Source organism: Chelonoidis abingdonii, chromosome 6 (assembly GCF_003597395.2).
Source record: "Chelonoidis abingdonii isolate Lonesome George chromosome 6, CheloAbing_2.0, whole genome shotgun sequence".
Lineage (NCBI taxonomy): Eukaryota > Metazoa > Chordata > Testudines > Testudinidae > Chelonoidis > Chelonoidis abingdonii.
The window spans coordinates 135936606-135960839 of record NC_133774.1 but is presented as its reverse complement, the minus strand read 5'-3'; the positions used below and the strand labels follow the sequence as shown (position 1 = coordinate 135960839).

Genomic DNA, 24234 nt, shown 5'->3' with positions numbered 1-24234 from the left:
CCGAGTTTAGAGAGTTAAAATATAATTGCTGTATGGCCAAAAAGTGACGACTTATTTTCAGACCATGTTCATGAAGTGTTTACAAGAGATTTTTGGAGAAAGTAAAATTAATTTTCCTCCTCAGCACTGCAGCAGAGTTAAAGTTGTCTCTGCCAAGCCAAAATGTACTTAAGCAGGAAGCTCAATGAATTAGCCACTCAGCACTCAAAATAACTGACAATGAGGCACCAAGAAATAAGACTCGGAACTCTACAATTGGAGCTTACTTTTAATAGAAGGAAAAGTAGGTGTGCATAATGTTTTGGGATGCAATAACTTGATTGTTCGCCTAATTCTCAGGTTCTGAATTCCCCCCACACAGCAATTTATAGACAATGTCCTTCCTGAAGAGAAGTACCTGGAAAATTACAATCCTTTCCAGAGCAATACAACGCCAATAGCTTTAGAGTGGTCCTACGTTGTCACAGAAGATGAAAAAAATAAAAGCAAAGGTATTACAACATTAGATACCTGGTTTTGAAATACTTCCAGCTGTACTGGTGAAACAACTTTAATAAAACAGGAAGTACAGTGGAATCTGACTTGTTAATAAATAAATATTTCACTACGATGGAGAGAAGTGAAGTTTACATTTTTTTTTTTTCTGACCAAAAAGTGCTCAATTCACAAAAAGGGATACATCAAAACCAAACATGCAACGGTTGTTTTTAAAACCTTTACTGCAACGTAACATTGAAGTAAACAATAATTAGATATCTATCATTTTTTTTCCAAAAAGAAAAGACCTAAAGAGGAAAATAAGTTTGCCTGTATGTGTACAGCTTCTCAGATCATGTTAGAAGGGAGTCTAATTCAATGATCAACAAATTTTAACATAACAGTAATGAGTTTTCATTTGAAGGCATTTTTTCTTAAATCCAGCATTTAACATGAAATCATGGGCTTCTTGCACTAAATTTAATACATCTGAAGCAGCAAAATAACCCCCTATATTTTGGCATGTATGTTTACAGTTGCTCAATTCTTTTAGATTTCACAAAGCCATTATCCAGTGTTGCAATGAAATACAGATTGTAGATTCTAGGTAGCAAAAGCTATTTTCCAATACCAATGTTAAGTAAAAAGAAACATGAAGCAGGGCATTACACTAAGTTTCTGGAACTACTACAGTAAAAGTGAAAACCTAGAAAAAAGTTAACCTACAGCTTACAGAAGGAACTAAATACCTGCAGAAGCTGATTTTTGGTTGTGTAGTATTTTACACTGTGTGATTTGCTGCGTCTGCCAATTTAAAGCAGACATGCTTTATTTATCCTTGCTTTGTTTCCTATGTTTTTTCTCCCTCCCCCCATACCATACACCAAGTATTGTGGATATGAGCCCAAATACCCCCAAACAATCCAGTGAACAAAGTTAGTGTAATGCACTGGTGTGAAGCGTGAGATAAAAAAGTCTCTCCCTTTCAATCTTCATCAAAGTTCTGTTGTAGAAGAAAGTTGGCAGCCAAGTTTTCATTCTTCTCGCAAGCAAAATATGCTTGTATCACAAGTCCTTCAGGAAATCCTAATGCCTTTAACTAAAGAAGAGAGATGCATTTAGAAATCATTACATTTAAGTATATTAAAACTCCCTGAATGTTTACTATATTAGGATTTCACCATTTAAGTCATTTGTTCATATAAATAATGTGACCACAGTTAGGCTTCTCTTCCCATCTCTTATTTACTAGAGATTTTGAATTGAATTGATTTCTTGTAGTAACCTCAAATTAAGTTCTCATTTAAAAAGTGGTTATGTCAGTCTGAGTACATTAAGCCACATCACTACGCTTTCACTGCTGTAATAAGTTATAAAACAGGCACCAGGAAATCGCAGCTGAATGCTGCATTGCTGTAGCTAAAATTCATTCAACACAAAGCACAGTTGAAATATGAATAGTATGATAGTTCAATGCCTTTAGCAATAAGTATAGATTGTAGCAAAGCGGGTCTAGAATGCAAGGACACTGGGGAACCTGACTATAGCAAAAAGAGTGATTTTAACTGAGCGAGCAGGCAAATGCAATTGCTGCTGTGAAGACCATTAACCTCTGACTACTTGGTTAGGTTTGGATCGACAAGAGTGCTGGATTTATCCACTTTACACTTCTGTTTAGGTCTTCATTTTAGCTAGCTATAAGTCAGTCAGGTTAAGGAATTTGTGTTTTCTGTCACAAGATTTTCTGCACATATTCTAAATTAATACCAGACTAGCACTTAGTGTCTGAGACACTGGGTGCTCTTAACCAGAGGAGGATATCAATCCCTAATTAAATCGAGAGACTTATCATAGTGTACCTCTATAGAGCCCATGTCAGCAGTAACACCACATAAGGCATTTGAGCTCTGGAGTGTGCTGAGCATCTGACCAGAAAAAAATGTTACACTCTTTATGAGGTTTTGAAGTTATTCTAGAGTTAATCCTTTGCTGCATAAAAATGAATTTAAAATGCTTCAGCCCCCATTCCAGAGGACATGCTTTCATGCTGATGTCCATTTAAAAAATGTGTTAATTACATTTGTAACTTAACTCCTTGAGGGAGAATTATATGTCTCCTGCTCCGTTTTACCCACATTCTGCTATATATTTCATGTTATAGCAGTCTCGAATGATGACCCAGCAAGTTGTTCATTTTAAGAACACCTTCACTGCAAATCTGACCAAATGCAAAGAAGATACCAATATGAAATTTCTAAAGAGAGCTACAGCACTTGACCCAAAATTTAAGAATCTGAAGTGTCTTCCAAAATCTGAAAGGGACGAGGCATGGAGCAGATTTCAATAGTCTTAAAAGACCAACACACTGATGCAGAATCTACAGAATCCAAACCACCAAAAAAGAAAATTAACTTTCTGCTGGTGGCATCTGACTCAGATGATAAAAATGAACATGCGCCGGTCCACACTGCTTTGGATCGTTATCGAGCAGAACACGTTAGCAGCATGGACACGTCCTCTGGAATAGTGGTTGAAGCATCAAGGGACATATGAATCTTTAGCGCACTTGCCATGTAAATATCTTGTGACGTTGGCTACAACAGTGCCATGCAAACACCTGTTCTCACTTTCAAGTGACACTGTAAACAAGAAGCAGGTAGCATTATCTTCTGCAAACACAAACAAACTTGTCTGTCTGAGCATTTGGCTGAACAAGGACTTGTAGGCTCTAAAGTTATACATTGTTTTATTTTTGAATGCAGGTTTTATTGTATAAAATTCTAGTATTGTACAATAATTATGTATTATTGGACTATAAGGTAGATAGAAAGCTGGTTAGATCATTGGGCTCAATAGGTAGTGATCAATGGCTCCATGTCTAGTTGGCAGCCGGTATCAAGCAGAGTGCCCCAAGGGTCAGTCCTGGGACCAATTTTGTTCAATATCTTCATTAATGATCTGGAGGATGGCGTGGACTACACCCTCAGCAAGTTCGCAGATGACACTAAACTGGGAGAAGTGGTAGATACACTAGAGAGTAGCGACAGGATACAGAGGAACCTAGACAAATTAGAGGATTGGGCCAAAAGAGATCTGGTGAGGTTCAACAAGAACAAGTGCAGAGTCCTGCACTTAGGATGGAAGAATCCCATGCACTGCTACAGACTAGGGACTGGGTGGCTAGGCAGCAGTTCTACAGAAAAGGACCGAAGGGTTACAGTGGATGAGAAGCTGGGTATGGTAACAGTGTGCTCTTGTTGCCAAGAAGGCTAACGGCATTTTGGGTTGTATAAGTAGGGGCATCACCAACAGATCGAGGGACATGATCATTCCCCTCTATTCAGTATTGGAGAGGCCTCATCTGGAGTACTCTGTCCAGTTTTGGGCCCCATAGTACAAGAAGGATGTGGAAAAATTGGAGAGAGTCCAGCAGAGAGCAACAAAAATGATTAGGGGGCTGGAGCACATGACTTACGAGGAAAGGCTGAGGGAACTGGGATTGTTTAGTCTGCAGAAGAGAAGAGTGAGGGGGAGATTTCAACTACCTGAAATAGGGATCCAAAGAGGATGGATCTAGACTGTTCTCAGTGGTAACAGATGACAGAACAAGGAGTAACGGCCTAAGTTTGCAGTGTCTGTGGGGATGGGGCCCAGGGGGTAGGTTGAGATTAGGAAAAAAAACTTTTTCACGTGAGGAAGGTGTAGCACTGGAATGGGTTACCTGGGGAGGTGGTGGAATCTCCTTCCTTAGAGGTTTTTAAGGTCAGGCTTGACGAAGCCCCGGCTGGGATGATTTAGTTGGGAATTGGTCCTGCTTTGAGCAGGGGGTTGGACTAGATGACCTCCTGAGGTCCCTTCCAACTCTGATATTCTATGATGATTTGTAAGTTCAACTTTCATGATAAAGGGATTGCACTACAATACTTGTAGCAGGTGAATTGAAAAATACTATTTCTTTTGTTTACAATGCAAATATTTGTAGTAAAAAATATAAAGCGAGCACTGTACACTTTGTATTTTGTGTTGTAATTGAAATCAATATATTTGAAAATGTAGAAAACATCAAAAATATTTAAATAAATGGTATTCTATTAATTTTTTAATCGCTTGACAGCTCTAGGAATTCTTGCTTTGCAACTATTTATAGAAAAAAACTGTTTTAAAAGAACTGCATGGAAGCACCCTTTGACATACAAATCCAGATTTAGATATTTAACTATTTCCTTAGTGCTGATAGGTAGAGGTAAAAATTATTGTGCATTTTACACTTTAATGCTCCAATCTAGTGATTACTGCAAAATTCCAGCTATGCTTCTAGTTAGCAAAATAATGGAACCGCAGTCTATTCTACAAATTTTAGTCACAACTGCTCAAGTTTCATTTTGTTCCAAATTACTACGTGTCACCTTTACTGAGCAGCAAGTGGAATTTAATGCATTCACTGCATTACATTTCCAGACCTTGCAAATCTGCAAGTTTATTTAGATGTTTACTAGTATTTTTAGCAACCTACGGAGCAAAAATTCAGAGTCAAATAACTGGGTTAAGCAGTGACTTTCATCTACGTCCTACAAAAATTCAGAGCCAGTCTGAATACTTTAGGAATCATTTTTAAGGTACAAAAAAAGCACTACCCCTGCACATTACCAAAGCACTATTATACTTCCAGCATTGGTATCTGAAGCTTTCGCAAAAAAGAATGGCTACTCACTTTCTTGTTACTGTTGTTCTTTGAGATGTGTTGCTCATATCCGTTCCAATCAGGTATGCGCACGCTGCGTACAGTCAATGGAAAGTTTTTTCCCCTAACAGCACCCATCAGGTCGTCCATTGAGCCCCCTGGAGTGGTGCTACTGTAATGCTCTACATATGATCCCCTCAGTTCCTTCTTGATGGCTACTCTGATAGGGGGAAGGTGAGTGGGTTTGGAATTGGTATGAGCAACACATCTCGGAGAACAGCTATGAGAAGGTGAGTAACCGTTCTTTCTTCAAGTGATTACTCATAGCGATTCCAATTAGGTGACTCCCAAGCCTTACCTACGCGGTGGGGTCCGAGTTATGGAATTGCTGATTGAAACGCTGCTCTGCCAAATGCTGCGTCATCTGTAGCATGCTGGACGATGGCATAATCAGAGGTGAACATATGCACAGAGGACCAAGTCGCTGTCCTGCAGATTTCTTGGATTGGGACTTGGGCCAGGAATGCCGACGATGAAGCCTGTGCCCTTGTAGAGAGTGTGCCGTAAGTGCTGGAGCTGGGATTTTGGCTAACTCATAGTATGTGCAGATGCCACGACTATGAATAGCTGGTTTGATTTTCTGAACGGGTTAGTGGAAGTCCGTGTAAGGTAGGTCAGAGGTGAGGGCATTCAACTCAGACACCCTTTGTGCTGAAGTAATGACGATCACAAAAGCTACCTTGTAGGATAGAGGAGGAAGCAAGCTGCCATCAGTTCAAACGAGGGCCCCATTAGATAGGAGAAGACCAAGTTCAGATCCCACACAGGAACTGGCCATCTAATCTGCGGATGGAGGCATTCCAGGCCCTTGAGAAAACATCTCACTGTGGGGTTCGCAAATATGGAGTGTCCAGATACTCCTGGGTGGAAGGCTAAAACAGCAGTGAGGTGTACCTTAATGGACGACGCTGCCAGGCCTTGTTGTTTTAGGTGTAGGAGGTACTCTAGGATGAGTGCTATAGGTATCTGGATTGGAGGGATGTGATGCTGGGCACACCAACAAGTGAACCTTTTCCACTTAGCTAGATACGTGGATGATTTCCTGCTGCCAAGTAGGACCTCTGTTACCGGTTCCAAGCACAGAAGTTCCATGGGATTTAACCTTGAAGCTTCCAAGCTATGAGATGGAGAGACCTGAGGTCTGGGTGGAGTAAGCGACTGTGGTCTTGAGTGATTAGGTTGGGGTCGAGTGGCAACACAATCGGGGCGTCCACTGATAGTTCCAAGAGCGTGATGTATCAGTGTTGTCGAGGCCATGCCAGGGCCACCAGGATTACCTCCCCTCAAGGTCCCTGTGGACTTTGAGAAGTACCATGTGCACCCTCCCCTGGAGAGCAGAAACGCATCCGTGACCAAGACCGGGCTGTGATTCTCGAAGGAGCAGAACATCGGGCACTTCCTGTTGCTGCAGGTGGAAAACAGGTTGACATAGGGAAACCCCCCACCTTTGGAAGATGGCATGTATGACTTCCGGATGGACGGACCATTTGTGATTGTGGAACAATCTGCTGAGACGCTATGCCAGGTCATTCTGAGCCCCTGGGAGATAGCCCATTCCGTTCACCTGGAAGTGTCCTATGCAGAACTCTCAGAGCCTGAGGGCTTCTCGATATGGGGAGAAGGAATGGGTTCCACCCTGTTTGTTCATGTAAAACATGGCAGTGGTGTTGGTTCATCCTCATTGCCATGCACTGGCCTTGCAGCCAGGTGCAAAAAGTTTGGTATGCTAGGTGTACCGCCCTGAGGTCATTGATGTAGATATGAAGAGAGAAATCGTCCCGAGACCATAGGCCCTGCGTTTGTAGATCTCCCAAATGCGCACCCCAACCCAGAGCCGACACATCCATTACCAGGGACAAGGAGGGCTGTGGATGGGGACTCCTTTGCACACCATCCAAGGGTCAAGTCACCACTGGAGGGACTCGAATATGTGCTCTGGTACCATCACTATTAAGACCAGGTTGTCGTGTCCCAGGCAATAGGCCGATGCACGCCACACTTGCAGGGGTCTGAGCCTCAGCCTGGCACGCCAGACCACCTAAGTGAAGGCTATCATGTGGCCAAGGAGATGTAGGCAACCCCTTGCGTAGTGGTCAGGAATTGCCTGAGGCCTTGAACGATGTTTGACATGGCTTGGAATCGTGTCTCCAGCAGAAATGCTCTTGCCTGCACCAAGTCCAGCACTGCTCTGATGAACTCTGTTCTCTGGGTCAGACACGAGACTGACCTGGTCACACTGAGGAGGCCCAGTCTCTCGAAAGTGGATCTGATGAACCAGGCCTGAGATTCCACCTGCTCCCTAGCGTGCCGAAGCAGCCACTCGAGGCAGGGATATATCTGCACCTGTCTCTTGAGAAGGAAGGCTGCTACGACTGACATGCAGTTGGTGAAAACTCAGGGGGCTGGCAACAGACCGAATGGGAGGACCATGAACTGACAGTGTTTGTGGTTGACAACAAACCTGAGAAATCACCTGTGCATAGGGCAAATGGCTATGTGACAGTACATGTCTTTCATGTTGAGGGCAGCATACCGGTCTCCTGGATCCAGGGAAGAGGTAATCGTGCTCAGGGAGACAATATGGAACTTCAACTTCACCACGAATTTGTTGAGTCCTTACAGGTCTAGAATGGGTCAGAGACCCCTCCTTTGCCTTGGGGATTAGGACTCTGAGCAGTACTGGGATTCCAAATGGTACCTCGTCCCTGGCAGCACTGAGGGGTGAAGTATTGCAGGCTTTCTTGGGACAGTGTCACAAGCTGTGGCATTGGGGGCTTAGTGCGAAGGGCCAGGGACTGCAGTGCCCTCATGTCTATGATGTCTCTCGCGATCTCAAATGTATCTGGGGTGGAAGGCAGTTGTACTTCCTCCACCACCTGACACGGTGAGTCCAATTGCACCAGACTCAACGATCCTCTTGCAGGACTGAATTCGATGGTGCTGGCTCCAAAGTTTTCGGCACTGGGGGCTCCTCCCTGGGACGCACCCCACTGGCTGGTTCCGAGGGGTTGGGTCCCAAAGTCAGGGAACCATTCCTTTCTTTACTCCGGTGCCACTTCTGACCTGGGTAATGGGACCAATGCCAAGTCATCTCTGACTGTTTGTTTCCGCACTGGAGAGTGGCGGTGATGCGGGTCTCTTCAGTCCTTCCACGGTGCCATCTCCACCGCTGACAGGGCACTATGCACCGATGCACTCAGTGCCGGATCCTGCCGTGCCAAGGCTGGTTGCAGTCTAAGTGGTGCCTCCATGAGGGGCTGCTTCAGCTTAAAGTCCTGCTCCTTCTTTATTGGGCGAAACCCTTTGCAAATCCTGCATTTATCCATCTTATATATTTCCCTGAGACTTCAAGCAATCGTCATAAGGGTCACCCGTTGGCATAGGCTTATTGCAGGACCTGAAGGGTTTGAACCCCTGGAACATAAGCATGCCCTGAGTCCCCAGCGAGAGCACGGCTGGGCTGAAGGAGAACCCCCCCACTTCCGACAGTGAATTATTAACACTACACTAATAACTAACTAATGAAAACAAACACTAAGTAAACAGAGCTAGGGAAAGGTGCAAGCCTGCTGAGCAAGACACCATAGTTCCAATGATTGTCACTGGCAGGAAGAAGGAACTGAGGAGGCGCTGGGTCAGCAGGGTCTATAGAAAGTGCTATGGAGGCACCACTCCAGGGGACTCCACAGCTGACCCAATGGGTGCTGCTAGGGGAAAAACCTTTCCGACAACTGTGCACGTGGCATGTGCACACCTAATCGGAATCGATATGAGCTAGCATTCAAAGAAGAACTCGTTTTATCCTCTTCCTGAATAGGGCTCTATTCTTCTCATTCAGTTATGCATGTGCACAGTGGACCCTTGGCCACTTCAAACTGCAGTGTTGTGATTGCAACTGCACGGCCTTTTAAGCTTCTCTTCTAAAAAGGCAGGTTCCAGAAGAGGTTGGGAAGCAATGGCCTTACAGCAAGGACATGATTTCCACCAGGCCAAGACTACAACAGCTTGTAAATCTTACACTGGAAAATTAAGATGATTCACAGCAGTAAGATATCAACTTCACATACAGCTTCAGTGCAGGTTTTCACCTGCACAATGCCTAATCTTGGGAGAAAAAAAAAAAAAAAAAAAGATATGCAAGAGACACGTCAATATTTTAAACCAAAAGTGCTTATCCCACTCTCTATATGCTTCTTTCTCTGAGGTGTTACTGAATGTATTCATCTGACCACTTCCAGCTTCTGCTACTCCTCCACTAGCCCGCCAAGCAAACTAATCCTCCTTGCCACAGACTACTTGAACTGGCTCATTAACATCTGCAATAAATGCCTCACTGATGTTGGCTGATTTGCTGTGGTGCATGGCGAGACACAAAAGGGAAGCAATACCTGGAAATAAAGCGTGTTCAGTTTCCTGCCACGCGCACTAGTTTCTAGTTGCAGTGAATTTGTGGTCTAGAGAGAAGTTATAGAAGCCCTTTAATTTGAGAATAACTGCTTGGGCAGGTTCTGACTGAGAAGAGATGCCATTATAGTTACAGAAGTCATGCGCACTATCTCCTTACTTCTTACAAATATCTGCATCCAGTAGAAAGGAAATAAGCTGTCAAGGCAATTCATGTCAGGAACTAAGGCGTTTCTCTCAATTATTCTCACTGGCCAAAAAGACAGCTACTGAGGAAGCCAACTTGTCAACAGATATGACTTTAGGGAAGTATCTACCTCGTCTATTATCTAACATATAATACCTAATCAGTTGAGTCTCATAGCTCCCACTTGCTGAAAAAGTATTGATTTCTTCTTCCAACCGGCCATTTACCACACTTATAATTTGAGAAGGTGGTAAGAGAAAATGAAAACTAAGGAGAATTTGCAACTATAAGTATTAGAATTAAGGACAAGTGATCAGCATCTTGACGCATGAATTAGTAGGAGCATTGCCAGCAGATAGAGGGAAGTGAATTATCCCCTCTATTCGGTGCTGGTGATGCAAACATCTCTAAGATATGTGCCATCCCATTTTGGGCCCAACTACAGAAAGATATGGACAAATTGAAGACAGTCCACAGCGGAGGGCAACAAAAATGATCAAGGGAGCTGGGGCACATGACTTACGAGGAGAGACTGAGAGGAGATGGGAATTGTTTAGACTGCAGAAGAAATGGAGTGAGGGGGGATTTGATAGTACCTTCACTACTCAAGGGGGCTAAAAGAGGATGAACCTTGCTGTCTCAGTGGTGCAAGATGACAGAACAAGGAAAGCAAATGGCTCAAAGCTGCAGGGAAGGAGGGTCTAGTTGATATTAGGAAAAACACTATTTCATTAGGAGGGTGGTGAAGCACTGGAATGGGTTACCTAGGGAGATGGTGGAATCTCCATCCTTAGAGGTCTTTAAGGCCCAGCTTGACAAAGCCCTGGCTGGGATGATTCAGTTGGTGTTGGTCCTGCTTTGAGCAGGGGGTTTGACTAGATGACCTCCTGAAGTCTCTTCCAACCCTAGTCTTCTATGATTCTATGAACTCTGAGACAGTATCTAGTACTTTGGTTTGTGGCCAAACTGGGCGAGCTGCAGAAGGAAAGCCTCCATCCTAGTACTTTCCAGTCATAAAATTGTTTCACACACCCCGAAAATAAGAGGGCACATTGTTACTATTGATACATTAAAGCGCCCTTGCCTGATCTAGACACGTTATCCCGTGGTGCTTAAGTCACCTGCAGTAGCTGGGGGTTTTCCCGTCCTATCTGCTGTAGCAATGCTGGCAGCAGATTAGGATTCTGCTGAATAATTTGTCTCATCTGCTGGAACTGAGGCTGATTTCGTAAAAATTCAAGTGGATGTCCTGCAATATAAAGAGTTATACATTTAAGAAAAAAAGCAAAGAAGTTACTACAGTGGCTTCTGTAAATGAGACCAACAATATATATAAGAAGGAAAAAAACGATTAGCTGAAGTTTCACAATTGGAGGGTAATGTGAAATTCCTTTCAAGGTGACTCAAGTCTTTGAAGTGCACAATATTCATAATGGCCTTATTACGGACAAGCTCAGACAAAGGAGTGGACCTGGCAGCAGGACCTGTCTCACCCATAGAAGTGGCCCCTCTCTTAGGGAGGAGGTGCACCAGTGAAACGGTAGCAAAGCTTGCCTCACCAATAACCACACGGCTCCTGTTCTGTGGCTCTATACAGAAAACTTCAGTTTAAGAGAATGTCAAGCAACATTGCGCAAGAATTAAAAAAAAATAAAAGCAGACTTTGGTCTCTTAAGGCCTAAGGTGGTGCTATGTTGGGGACTAACATTTCACAGTTTAAACAGTAAAATGTAATACAAAGGGATAAACCAAATATACAAGTTCAAAGGATCTTGTGGCTTTAAAAGCAGTGTCTCAGACTCCAATGAGATGGTGACTGCAGAGCTCATCTGAAGACCACTGCAGCTGAATTACTGAGATCAAGTAAAAGCAGACAAAATGTTCTGCCTCTTTGGGACCAGCATTTACTGGTACAAAGTCTTTTAAGAGGCTTCTCCGCCCCTTCACACATTGAACTGTTACTTTCCAACCACCCATGAACAGTAATGAAAATATATCACCTCAAATAAAGACTAACATCTAACCTTTTAAAGAGTAGAACATAAGATTCCAAGGGTGGTTTTCCATTCTGTATAATTCATAGCGGAATTAATTTTAACAAGCATACAACATTTTATTTTGCTTTTTAGATAAAGAGCAGGATGATTCAACATAATGGAAAAACAGATATTTCTGCTAACCTAGGGGAGGTCAAAAAATTGGTGTCTGTGAACCATATAACTCCCTCCCAAATATCCACATCTGAAAGATAAAAATGCAAAGCAGTAGCAAAAGCCTTTATAATATGCAGCATGGGTGTAGTTTTATTCTGGTACACACAAAAAAGGCAGAACTTAAAGCAAACTTGTCATTACAATGACAAAAATGCAGCAGACAATTTAATTTATTTTTAGCATTCACTGAAGTATGAAGGACTAGCAATAGCAATGAGCTGACACGCTTACTGACACTCTCCACCTCCTCACACTAATTTCATTTTGGGGGTGCCAATTCCAAGTGTTACTCCTTTTACCACCTTCCTGATGATGTATGTTCACTCCCTTAAGTGTCTCCACACAACAGCTCAAACTTTTCAAAACTATGCAGAAGAAACTATAGGGGCTCCTTTGAAAAGTAATGTTTGAAGCTTTATATTTGACAGTGTAACTTTGCAACCACATTGCATTTAATGAACATAAGTACTTGTTAAATGCTTATGTTAAGGCAAGTCTGAGTCCTCTGAACTTAGTAGCTGGACTGGTGGGTCCCCTGCAGAAAACTCCAAAGCTTTCTGCTGCTGTGAGGTAGTATATCTGAGGGAGGTAAAATGATATTCATGAACAGGTCCTCTTCCCATGCACCCTCAAAGGCTTACCCAAAAGACTGGTCTACGTACAGCAGAGCCCAAACTGAGATGGCTCACTGAGCATTTCATGGCAGCTGATTAAGAGCTGGGTGGACATGTAGTGCTGGCTTTGTTTCCAGCTACTTCTATAGGCCTCTTTGAAAACAGCTGGAGGCATGGAGAAGCCAGAAATAGTGGAGCCAGTCTAGCTGCTTCTATTAGGGTCAGGTACTACACAGGAGGACAAAATGGAGTCACTAGCTAGAAAGGTACATCCCTGGAAGCAAAGCAACCAAGGATCAAGTACCATATGCAGAACAGGTGGAGAGGGGACAATAAAAAGGAAAACACTGATGAAGATTGAAAAATTGAGTTGCACTAAGACATTTACTATATTAAAAAAAGGAAATATACCATTTTATTTTGTCAACCTTGATTTTCCATGTACCACTGTTGCAGGTGCAAGAGAGAGGAGGCTCTCACAGATCACCTACTTAAGAGTATTTGCCACATTTTGAGTTTTAGGACCCTGATTATTATTTATATTACAGTAGTGCCTAGGAGCCCTGGTCATGGACCAGGCTCCCATTGTGCTAGGCACTGTACAAACAGAAAGAGCCCCAAAGAGCTTACTAATAAGTTTAAAAATTTCAGGTGGCCACAAGCAGGGCTGCCCATTATAGCAGGCAATACAAAAATGGACACCTTTATAAATTAAACCTAATACTCTGGGGTTACAAGTGAGGAAGTTTTGAAGTGATGTACTGCTACAACTCTAATTCTAGACAGTAAGAAGCCAGAGGTGAGGATGGGGAAATATGAAGTTGTCCATAGCTGCGATCTCAGAAACTTAAAACCAAACATATTGGATCAGAGTGGGTATAAAACAAACAGTGGTGTTTGGGAATTTTATTCATAGACTCTAGGACTGGAAGGGACCTCAAGAGGTCATCGAGTCCAGTCCTGTGCCCTCATGGCAGGACCAAATACTGTCTAGACCATCTCTGATAGACATTTATTTAACCTTTGAACAACTATGGCCCCAACATTACAGATCTACTCACCCACAAGTGTTTCCTCCAAGCAAATTCTGCTGCTCTTTTGTCTCTCACTTTGAAAAGCCTCATGAATTTAAACCCACTATTTAAACATCTAGTACAGACACTGCTTAACAGCTACCCATAAACACAAGACCATCTTACCTCCTGAAGAACTAGTAGTCGTAGTTGTGGTTGCTGCCGCTGCTGCCACTGCTGAAGATTGAGAAGCACCGGTGCTTGCTGCCTGAGGGGGATCAACTGCAGCTTGAGTCTCTCTATCTCCGGGGATACCCTAAATCCAGGGATCATGTTACAATTTACAGCATTTTCATGGGTAGAGATCAAAGTTAATGGTTTCACTGCACTTGTTTTGCCCTAGAAATAAGACTCAATACTTTTGTTGCAAATATAAACCAATTAACACACTACAAATTGCAGACACTATTGCTAACAAACCTACAAACAGCTCCAATATTTTTATGGCTGACCTGGAACAACGCTTCCTCAGCTCTCATCCACTCATCCATTCACGCCCCTTCTCTACCTACGCTACATTGATGACATCTTCATCATCTGGACTCATGGGGAGGAGACTCTAGAAAAATTCCACCACGATTTCAACAACTTCCACCCCACCATCAACCTCAGCCTGGACCAATCTACACAGGAGGTCCACTTTCTAGACACCACGGTGCAAATAAGTGATGGTCACATTAACACCACCCTATATCGATAAACAACCAGATGCCGCTCATGCCTACCTTCATAGCTCACAGCTTCCTATCCCGGGCACTCAACAACATCCATTGTCTACAGCACTAAGCACTTGAGAGTACACAACCGCGATCTGCTCTAACAACCAGCAGAACAGAGACCAACACCTATCAAAATTCTCCACCAAGCATTCACTCAAAAACTACAATAACCCGCACAGAGGAAATTAGAAACAATCAACAGAGCCAAGATATGTAACGCCAAAGAAAAGCCTCCTACTGCAGACAAACCAGAAGAAACACAGGAACCACTGCCACTCAATACAGCCCCAGCTTAAAAACACTTCCAGGCTCATCAGTGGATCGCAAACCACACCCTGGACAATGATCCAACTTTCCCAGGCTTCGAGTGGCAGGTACCGTGCCATCCACGACAACTGCCAACCTAGAAACGTTATCACCAGCAACTGCACATTGTTATCATAGTACCTAAGCTCAGAACCATCATGCACAAACCTCAATGCCATAACCCTGCCCAATATCTACACCAGCGAACACCTCCACGGACCTAAACCAGATCCAGCCATACCGTCACTGGTTCATTCACCTGAACGTCACACATTGTATATACAGACTAATTAATGCCAGACATGCCCTCTAATGTAATCGGCCAAACTGGACGTCACTCGGAAAAGAAAAACACAAACAGATATTAGGAATGGCAATATACAAACCTGTGGAGACACTTCACCCTCAACTGGCACCTAATACGAGCTTAAGGGCCATTCCTGCAGCCAAAAAAAACGTTGCCAAGGGCTCAACCCTGAAGACGACTTAGGACTGTGAGCTGTCAGTTCATCGCAAGTTTGACCCACGAGCCTCTGATAACAAGACTGTGAAGGCTTGCCATCTACAGAACCCAGTTTTTCCTCCCTTGGGTTTTATACCTCTACTGGCTAAAACAGGGCCCCATCCTCACAACCTCACCTGACTGAACAACTAAACCTAATACTTCTAAGCACTAATTGACTTGCTAGCAATATATACAACACTTAAAACCTCAGCCGCACGAAATTTCCACTACCTGCGTCTGACGAAGTGGGTATTCACCCACGAAAGCTCACGCTCCAAAACGTCTGTTAGTCTATAAGGTGCCACAGGATTCTCTGCTGTTTAAACAGCTCCAAATCATTCAATATAGCATTGAGTAAACTGAAAAGGGAGAAAGGTCTCAACAATTTAGTGCTCAACATCTTGAACTGCACTAGGAAGTTTACTGGCACTTAATCCAGAGAAGCGCAGTGTTCCAATACATTTTTTGCATGGTGAGTGCTTCGTTATATGACTTTAATAGAGGTAATCGATACATAATTGTCATAAGGGCCACATCCAAATGGGAGGATTGCACTTGTTGCCAGCCGCTGATGGTTAAAAGCACTCTTGCCTACAGAACTCAATAGTTAGAAGCGGACCAGGATTTAGGACCCTTAAACGTCAAGTCTGTATTACAATGGGCTCTGTCAGTCAGAGGTACAGATCTAGTTCTTTAATTGCTCCCCCCAATATTCTTATTTGGGTTGAGCAGTTCTTGGAACATTTCCTGGAGGATAACATCTTGTTTCAGAAGGTGGAGGAAATAACCATGGGACACCCATTTTAGACCTGATTTTGACTAACAGAGGAATTGGTTGTGAATCTGACAGTGAAAAGCAATTTTGCTGAAAGTGAATCATGAAATCGACCATTTCATGACTAAGGAAAGAAAAGAGTGATCAGCTGAATAAGGACAATGGACTTTTTAAAAAAGCAGACAAAACTTGACAGCAAGTTAAAGAAGTATGGGCAGGATGAATGGACTATAAGGTGGATAGAAAGCTGGCTAGATTGTCAGGCTCAACCGGCAGCGATCAATGGCTCCATGTCTAGCTGGCAGCCAGTATCAAGCGACATGCCCCACGGGTCGGTCCTGGGGCTGGTTTTGTTCAATATCTTCATTAATGATCTGGAGGATGGCGCGGACTGCACCCTCAGCAAGTTTGCAGATGACACTAAACTGAAAGGAGTGGTAGATATGCTGGAGGGTAGGGACAGGATACAGAGTGATCTAGACAAATTAGAGGATTGGGCCAAAGGAAATCTGATGAGGTTCAACAAGAACAAGTGCAGAGTCCTGCACTTAGGATGGAAGAATCCCATGCACTGCTACAGACTAGAGACCGAATGGCTAGGCAGCAGTTCTGCAGAAAAGGACCTAGGGGTTACAGTGGACAAAAAGCTGGATATGAGGCAACAGTGTGCTCGTTGCCAAGAAGGCTAATGGCATTTTGGGCTGTGTAAGTAGGGGCATTGCCAGCAGATCGAGGGACGTGATCATCCCCTCTAGTCGACACTGGTGAGGCCTCATCTGGAGTACTGTGTCCAGTTTTCGGCCCCACACTACAAGAAGGACGTGGAAAAATTGGAGAGAGTCTAGTGGAGGGCAACAAAAATGATTAGGGAGCTGGAGCACATGACTTATGCTGAGGGAACTGGGATTGTTTAGTCTGCAGAGGAGAAGAATGAGGAGGGGATTTGATAGCTGCTTTCAACTACACCTCTACCTTGATATAACGCTGTCCTCAGGAGCCAAAAAATCTTACCGCATTAGAGGTGAAACTGCGTTATATCGAACTTGCTTTGATCCACCGGGGTGCGCAGCCCCGCCCCACTGGAGCACTGCTTTACCGTGTTATATCGGGTCACGTTATATTGAGGTAGAGGTGTGCCTGAAAGGGGATTCCAAAGAGGATGGATCTAGACTGTTCTCAGTGGTAGCAGATGACAGAACGAGGAGTAATGGTCTCAAGTTGCACTGGGGGAGGTTTAGGTTGGATATTAGGAAAAACTTCTTCACTAGGAGAGCGGTGAAGCACTGGAATGGGCTACCTAAGGAGATGGTGGAATCTCCTCCCTTGTAAATTTTTAAGGTCAGGCTTGACAAAGCCCTCGCTGGGACAATTTAGTGCGAATTGGTCCTGCTTTGAGCAGGGGGTTGGACTACAACTCTGATATTCTATGACAAACCCAGAACTGGTAGATAGGGTCCCATGGGAAGAAAATCTAAGGGTTTGGGAGAGGAGAGTTGGCAGTTTCTCAAAGAGACAATATTAAAGGCTCGACAGAAAACTATTCTGATCCAAAGCAAAGTAGGAAGAACAGTAAGACACCAATATGGCTGCATTAGGAGTTCTTTAATAACTTGAAAAATCAGAAAGAAATCCTACAAAAAATGGAAACATGGATAAATTGTTACGGGTGAGTACAAAAGAACAGCATAAGCATGTTGGGACAAAATCTAAAAGGCGAAAGGCACAAAATGAGTTGCAACTAGCAAGGGATACAGAGGCAATATGAGGAGGTTCTATAAATCCTCTCTCTTGCTTCTAATGTAAAGTGTAGGTCCACTATTTAGCAGGGAAGGAGAGCTAATAACTGATGACACAAAGGTAGCTGAGGTGTTTAATGCCTCTTTTGCTTCAGTCTTCACTAAAAAGGTTAATTGTGACCAGAAGGGTTAATTGTGACCACAATTAATATTTATAACAAGGAATAAGGAACATAAGCCAGAATAAGGAAAGAACATGTTAAAGAACATTCAAGTAAGTTAAATGTATTCAAGGTAGCAGGGCCTAACGAAATTCAGCTAGTGTATTTAAGGAACTTGCTGAAGCAATCTTGGAACCACTGGCAATTGTCTTTGAGAATTCATAGAAAGACCGACGTGGTACAAGAGGGAGAAGGGAGAAAACAGTACCTAGCTTTAAAAGGGGAACATAGGACCTGGGGAATTATAGACCCATCAGCCTAACTTTGACACCTGGAAAAATACTGGAACAAAATTATTAAAACAATTTGTAAGCATCTAGAGGATAATAAGTAATAGCCAACATGAATTTATCAAGAACAAATCATGCCAAACCAACCCTAATTTCCTTCTTTGACAGGCTTACTGGTCTACTGGACTGGTGGGGAGAGAAACAGACTTGACATTTTGATTTTAGTAAGGCTTTTGACATAATATTCTCATAAGTAATCTAGAGAAATGTGATTAAATTACCGAATGGCGGGTTCACAACTGATTGAAAAACTAATCAAAAGAATAACGAGCAATGATTTGGCATCAAACTGGAAAGACTGATCTAGTGGGGTCCCAACAGGGTTCTGTCCTGGGCCTGGTATTAGTCAACATTTTCATTAATGACTCAGACAATGGAGTGGAGAGTGTGCTAATAAAGTTTGTGGATGATACCAAGCTGCGAAGGGTTGCAAGCATTTTGGACGATAGGACTAAAATTCAAAACTACCTTGATAAACTGAAGAATTGGTCTGAAATCAACAAGATGAAATTCAATAAGGACAAGTACAAAGTACTACATTTAGGAAGGAAAAAAATCAAATGCACAAACAAAATAAGGAATAAATGGCTAGGTGGTAGTACTGCAGAAAAGGATTTGGGGGTTACAGTGGATCACAAATTGAATATAAGGCAATTATGATGGTAGGTGTAAAAAAGGCTAATATTTTGGGGTGTATTAATGGGAGCATTGTATGTGAAACATAGGAAGCAGATGTCCTATTTTGGGTGCCACCATTTAAGAACAATGTGGATAAATTGAAGTGAACACAGAGGAGAGCAATAAAAATTGTAAAAGGTTTAGAAAACCTATCTACAAAGAAAGATTACAAAACTGGGCATGTTTAGTCTTAAGAAAAGATGAGTTAGGAGAAAAGATGACCATAAGTCAATGGTGATCAACTATACTCCATATTCACTAAAGGCAGGACAAACAAGTAATAAGCTTAATCTGCAGCTAGGCAGATTTAGGTTAGAAACTGGGGAAAATTTCTAACTATAAGGCTAGTTAAGCATTGGTATAGGTTACCGAGGGAGGTTGTGCAATCCCTGTCACTGGAGGTTTTGAAGAACAGTTTAGACAAACACCTGTCTAGTTGGTTCTGCCTCAGCAGTGGCACAGGGTGAGGGGGATTGGATTAGATTAGTGTTTCTCAACGACTTGCAACCTCCTTACCAGTCCTGAGATTTCCCTGACACAGTTTAGGAAGACAGCAAGCCAGTCTCTGGTATCAAAAAGGTTGAGAAAAACACTGGAGATGACGACATCTCAAGGTCCCTTCCAGCCCTACATTTCTATGATTAGCTAGCTATCCCTCATCAAGCCCCAATCCCAGATACACAGGAACTATGCGGAAGTTTACATCATTAAAAAAAATATCTTATTGCTGGCTTATTAAACAGCTATGTAAAGAAATTTCTTTATTATTAGACTAACATTGTGAAACCTATAACATTAATGGGGAGGATTGAGGTAGCTTTATATCTGTTCTGTAGTGCAATGTTTAGTCCTTGCAGTTTAAAGTTTGAAGTCATTTTCAGAAGCAGTTAAATGGAATTTATGTTGAAAATGAGTCATAAGCAGGGCTTTGGAGCAAAGCCCAGAGCTGGAGCGCGGAGCAGCTCCAGAGCAGTGGAGCTGCAGGTTTTTGCCTGGAGCTGGAGTGGAGCCGGAGCACAGCTCCAAAGCTCTGGTCATAAGTAACAAGTGCAGCTCTGCTTAAAACTGTAAGTAGTAACCTGAAGGATTAACATACGAATGATACCTATGGAAAAGAGTTACCAATTCAAAAGCTTCCTCCTAGGAAGTTCCAACCAGTTTTTTTCCTTCCTTGGTCTATAGAAAGCCACATTCACACATGATCTGTATATCTCAGCCTCAAAATAAACCAGAAATTAAGTTCATTAAGTGTGAATGGGGAATAGCAAAGGGAACCTGATGTCGGGGAAAAAAGTGACTGTTTCAAATGAACCCAAAAGGTAGCCAAAACTGGAGACACTGGAAATATGCATTAAATATCCATCTGTCCCACTGAGCTTCCATATTCATTTTCATATTTTTCTTCATTTCTAGAGCTGCTTGTAACCTATCAGGCTGAGAAACAGAACTGAATGTAACCCAATACAAAAATGGAATGCAGAAGATTTCAACATATGAAGTAACGTAACAAGATTCACTTGGACTTGTAGCCATTTTCCATTTCCTCTCAAGCAAATAGAAGTGCACTGCATTTTTAAAGCCAGTCTTACTACGGATAGGTTTTATCTTGTTCAGCAGATTGATCGATCAACTCCTCTCTAAGTTTAACTACTATTTAAAGAGAACACTGAAGTCCAGACCCTAAGTTAATATTATGCATACATGATATGCTCTCTACGTTCTATAGCATGATTCGTACCAAGGATGAACCAACAGCTTTAAGGGCTTGGTCTGTTTTGTGATACTATAGCTGCCAATACAAAAAACAGTGACTATTAACCTCAATTGTTACAATAAGAGAATCATTTTTAGTTCATTGATACAGGCAGTATTCTATTGAGATAGGGCATAGCTAATTAAACCACACCATGTCAGCTTCAAAATTTTTAGACACACTTTGCATACACAGCCAAATAAATGAGTACGAAATATGGTAATCACAAAATTTAGACACCAATATCACCCTTAAGACAGTAGGCTCTTTAAAATCCATTTCTCAACCTCCCAGTCTTTCTGCTTAAAGCTGCTGTTCCTTTGTGGACTTTTACTCATCTCTTATAAATTGTATATTTTTCGAAGATGAATTCTTCCAAAAAGACAAGGAGAAAGTGAAAACATGAAAAAATAGCTCACCATTAGAAGGTATTCCACTGCTCTGTCAGGATTGTTGAAGCTGGCTCTCAGTGCTGCAATTACTTGCTCTCGCTCATAGCCCATTGACATGATCTCAGTCACCATATTCTCATAAGACTGACCTGTCACTAGAGGGGCAAAAATAGCAGTTTTAAATGCGGTAGAAGGGTGCAAGCAGACTTTGAGAAATGCCAAAACAGACATTCACTCGACAGGAAGTGAGGGAAAGTCACACTAAACTTGCCAATTTCTGCCTATTTCATTTTTCAGTATGTTCAAGTTTTATATTAAGGACTCAACAGGATGGCAGAGTTCCCGGGGACAGAGCACAATGCAGCCTTCTATGGAAGATTCAATGTTTGTGACACTCCTTGTACTAATAATTCCTCTTCCCCATGCTTCACTAAGGTCAAGGGCATTTTCACAGCTATCTAATATTCAGTTCCTGGTTTAATTAAAAAAGCTTCCTGCAGTTTAAGGCTGGATATTAGTCCCACTAAGCCGAAATCTGTGCCAGCTTGCTTTGGAAAACCAAATGACGACTTAACACAACAGCTGGAATGGTCACCAATGGTAAGTGTGGACCAACTGACAGTTGTGCACCATTGGAATGTGGTAAGGGGAGACAGTGAAGGCCACCTGGACAGCACAGTAAAGCATTGGATGGATCAACCCAAGATGGCAGAGAACGGAAGTTCTGAAAAGTAACAGAAGGCTTGAAGTGCTGTTTAGCGATGCAATTTTTTTTTTTTTTTAAACAGTCAGTGGATAGTGAATTGGGTCCAACAAAATTAAGAGTGTTACATATTTATGGCCCCACCAACTGACACCTTCCTAACTTAATAGATTCTAAGTTACCAAGGCAGTCTGATCTTATCTGTCCTCCTGCATGACATGCGCTACAGGACTTCTTGGATGAACTAGAATATCTTTTAGAAAAATATCTAATCTTGATTTAAAAATTGCAGAGATGGAGAAACCACCACAAGTCTTGGTAAACTGTTCCAGTGGTTAAGTATCCTATTAAAATATTGCACTTCATTTCTTGTCTGTTTGTCTAGCTTCAAACTTCCAGCCATTGGATCTTGTTTTACCTGAGAGATTAGAGAGCAGAGATAAGATTAGTGCCCTTTATCAAATGTCTGTTTCCCATGTAGGTACATACGGACTGATCAAGTTATCCATTAATCTTCTCTTCATTAAAAACTGATTGAACTCCTGGGGTATCACAGACAACATAGGCAGTAGCTTGGTGTACAGCCCTCTCAGGCAGGGTTTTCTACACTAGGCTGTTGCCTCCATCTTTAGACACATCTGAAGATGCTCCAGAGGTCCCAACACTAAGGTGAAGGGGAAAAGGTGCACACATGCCCTGCCTCATCATATGTAGCATACTTAAGGACTTTTAAAGGAAAAAATTCAGTGTAAGAACCTAGAAACTACATTCAGACACATTAGAGTAAAATGACTGATTTTTGCATTTAATAGTAAATGCATTGCTGCCTTTCTTTAAAAAAGGAGCACATCACACAAGTCAAGTCAAGGGCTGATTCTACCTTGAACTATAACCTGACAACTTTCATGGTGTGGTGAGGGGATAAGTGTGGCAGAGCTGATCAGCACTAACTGACTCAATGGAGCTGTACATCACTGTTCTAGATACTAGTGACACAGACAGGTCACTTGAGCAAGGTTGTGAAAACCATTCAAAATTGCAATTACAGCAATTACTAACAGTTTTGTTTTCCTGTTACTTATCCATATTCTAAATTTGCTAATTGTACTCTGCTACGAGTACTAAGTAACAATGGAAAAGACTCTCATATTTTGGGGCTGGCTCCCAGTCGCCTCCCTCACCAAGCACACAGTCTGGCCACCCCTGCACACGCAGCCCGAAGGAAGGCAGGAATGGCCTGGGAGCAGGGCAGAGAGCAGAGTGGGACCAAGCAGCTCCCATGCAGGGGTGAGAGCAGCAGAGCTCCCAGCTCAGCACAGCTGGGGAAGGGATGACCCCCACCATCCAGGCAGCAGGGAGCTGCTAGGTTGGGTTGTGTGCATTTTCCTCTGAAACCTGTATTTTGCATCTAACTTCAAAACAGACAAAAACAAAAGCCAACCAAACACACCTTCATTGACCATCCCATTTTTAAAATTCAGAATTGCAAAGTTTCATGCTAATAGTATGACAGCCCTGGAGACTGATGTCCTAATTATCTCAGCCTAGAGCTGGAAAGCCCAATTCTCAGAGTATATGGTAGTTCAGCATCAGCCTTCTCAAACTGGAATAATTCTACTGCAACAGTCACCAAAGGAGTTAATTATTCAGATTACGTACTCATGTACCCCTTATCAGAGTTAGGAAACAAGGTGGGCGGTAGAGTTTCCCTGCAGTGCATTATGTTACTAGGGCTAGAGTGTCAACAGCTGTGGGGTCAGGCATGCTAGGCACTTTGGGATAGAGTTTCTTTGACTCAGATCTGTGCGCAGCAGTGTGGATGCCAGAGTCCCAGGTTTGAGCATGGGTCAGAAAACTCTTAACCTAGGGTTAAAATGCAACGTAGATGCAAAATTCCAGGGTTCCCTGACATGCATCAGCTGACTGGAATCCCACCAACCCTAGGCTTACACTGCTGTGTAGACACACTCTTTATTATCTACAATGAATTTAGGGGGTAAGTGGAGGTAACATACATAAGCCACTGGCTTATCCAAAATAACCCAGTAAACCACGTATAGAGCTGGACTCCCCATGGCATTAGTAATGTCAATTCAACATTAAACAAAAATCAGTTCAATTCTAAGTGAGCACCACCTAGACTAAAACTGTCAATGCAGGGTCAATAACTTTGGCTCAGGTTTAAAGAAGTGCATGCACAAGGTACTGTGGTTATGTGTGCATCTGCAATAAGGGATTAACCATTGTCTCTCCTTGGCCTTTCAAGTTTACAGAAAGAAACATCTTAAAATATAAACTTGTAAAGTAATAGATTTGTGTTTTGAGAAACAGTGGCAGAAAACCAGTACAAGTACAATCATCTTAGGTGAGGTGATCTTAACTTACCAGATCAGCAATTCTTTCTACTGCCACATTTACTCATATTACAAATCACAAACTAAGACTGG

The 24234-nt window shown here is 42.5% G+C and overlaps 1 protein-coding gene across 1 annotated transcript in view; it reads right to left on the bottom strand.

Annotated features, from left to right (window-relative positions):
- Positions 1-250: 250 nt before the first annotated feature.
- The window catches only part of RAD23B (RAD23 nucleotide excision repair protein B), a 32933-nt gene continuing 8949 nt past the window's right edge, over positions 251-24234 (bottom strand). Inside the window, 7 exon segments of the mRNA XM_075067439.1 lie at positions 251-1576; positions 9012-9023; positions 9410-9550; positions 9552-9569; positions 10931-11058; positions 13836-13965; positions 21112-21239. Of these exon segments, the coding sequence (XP_074923540.1) occupies positions 1463-1576; positions 9012-9023; positions 9410-9550; positions 9552-9569; positions 10931-11058; positions 13836-13965; positions 21112-21239 (671 nt within the window). The 3' untranslated portion in view covers positions 251-1462.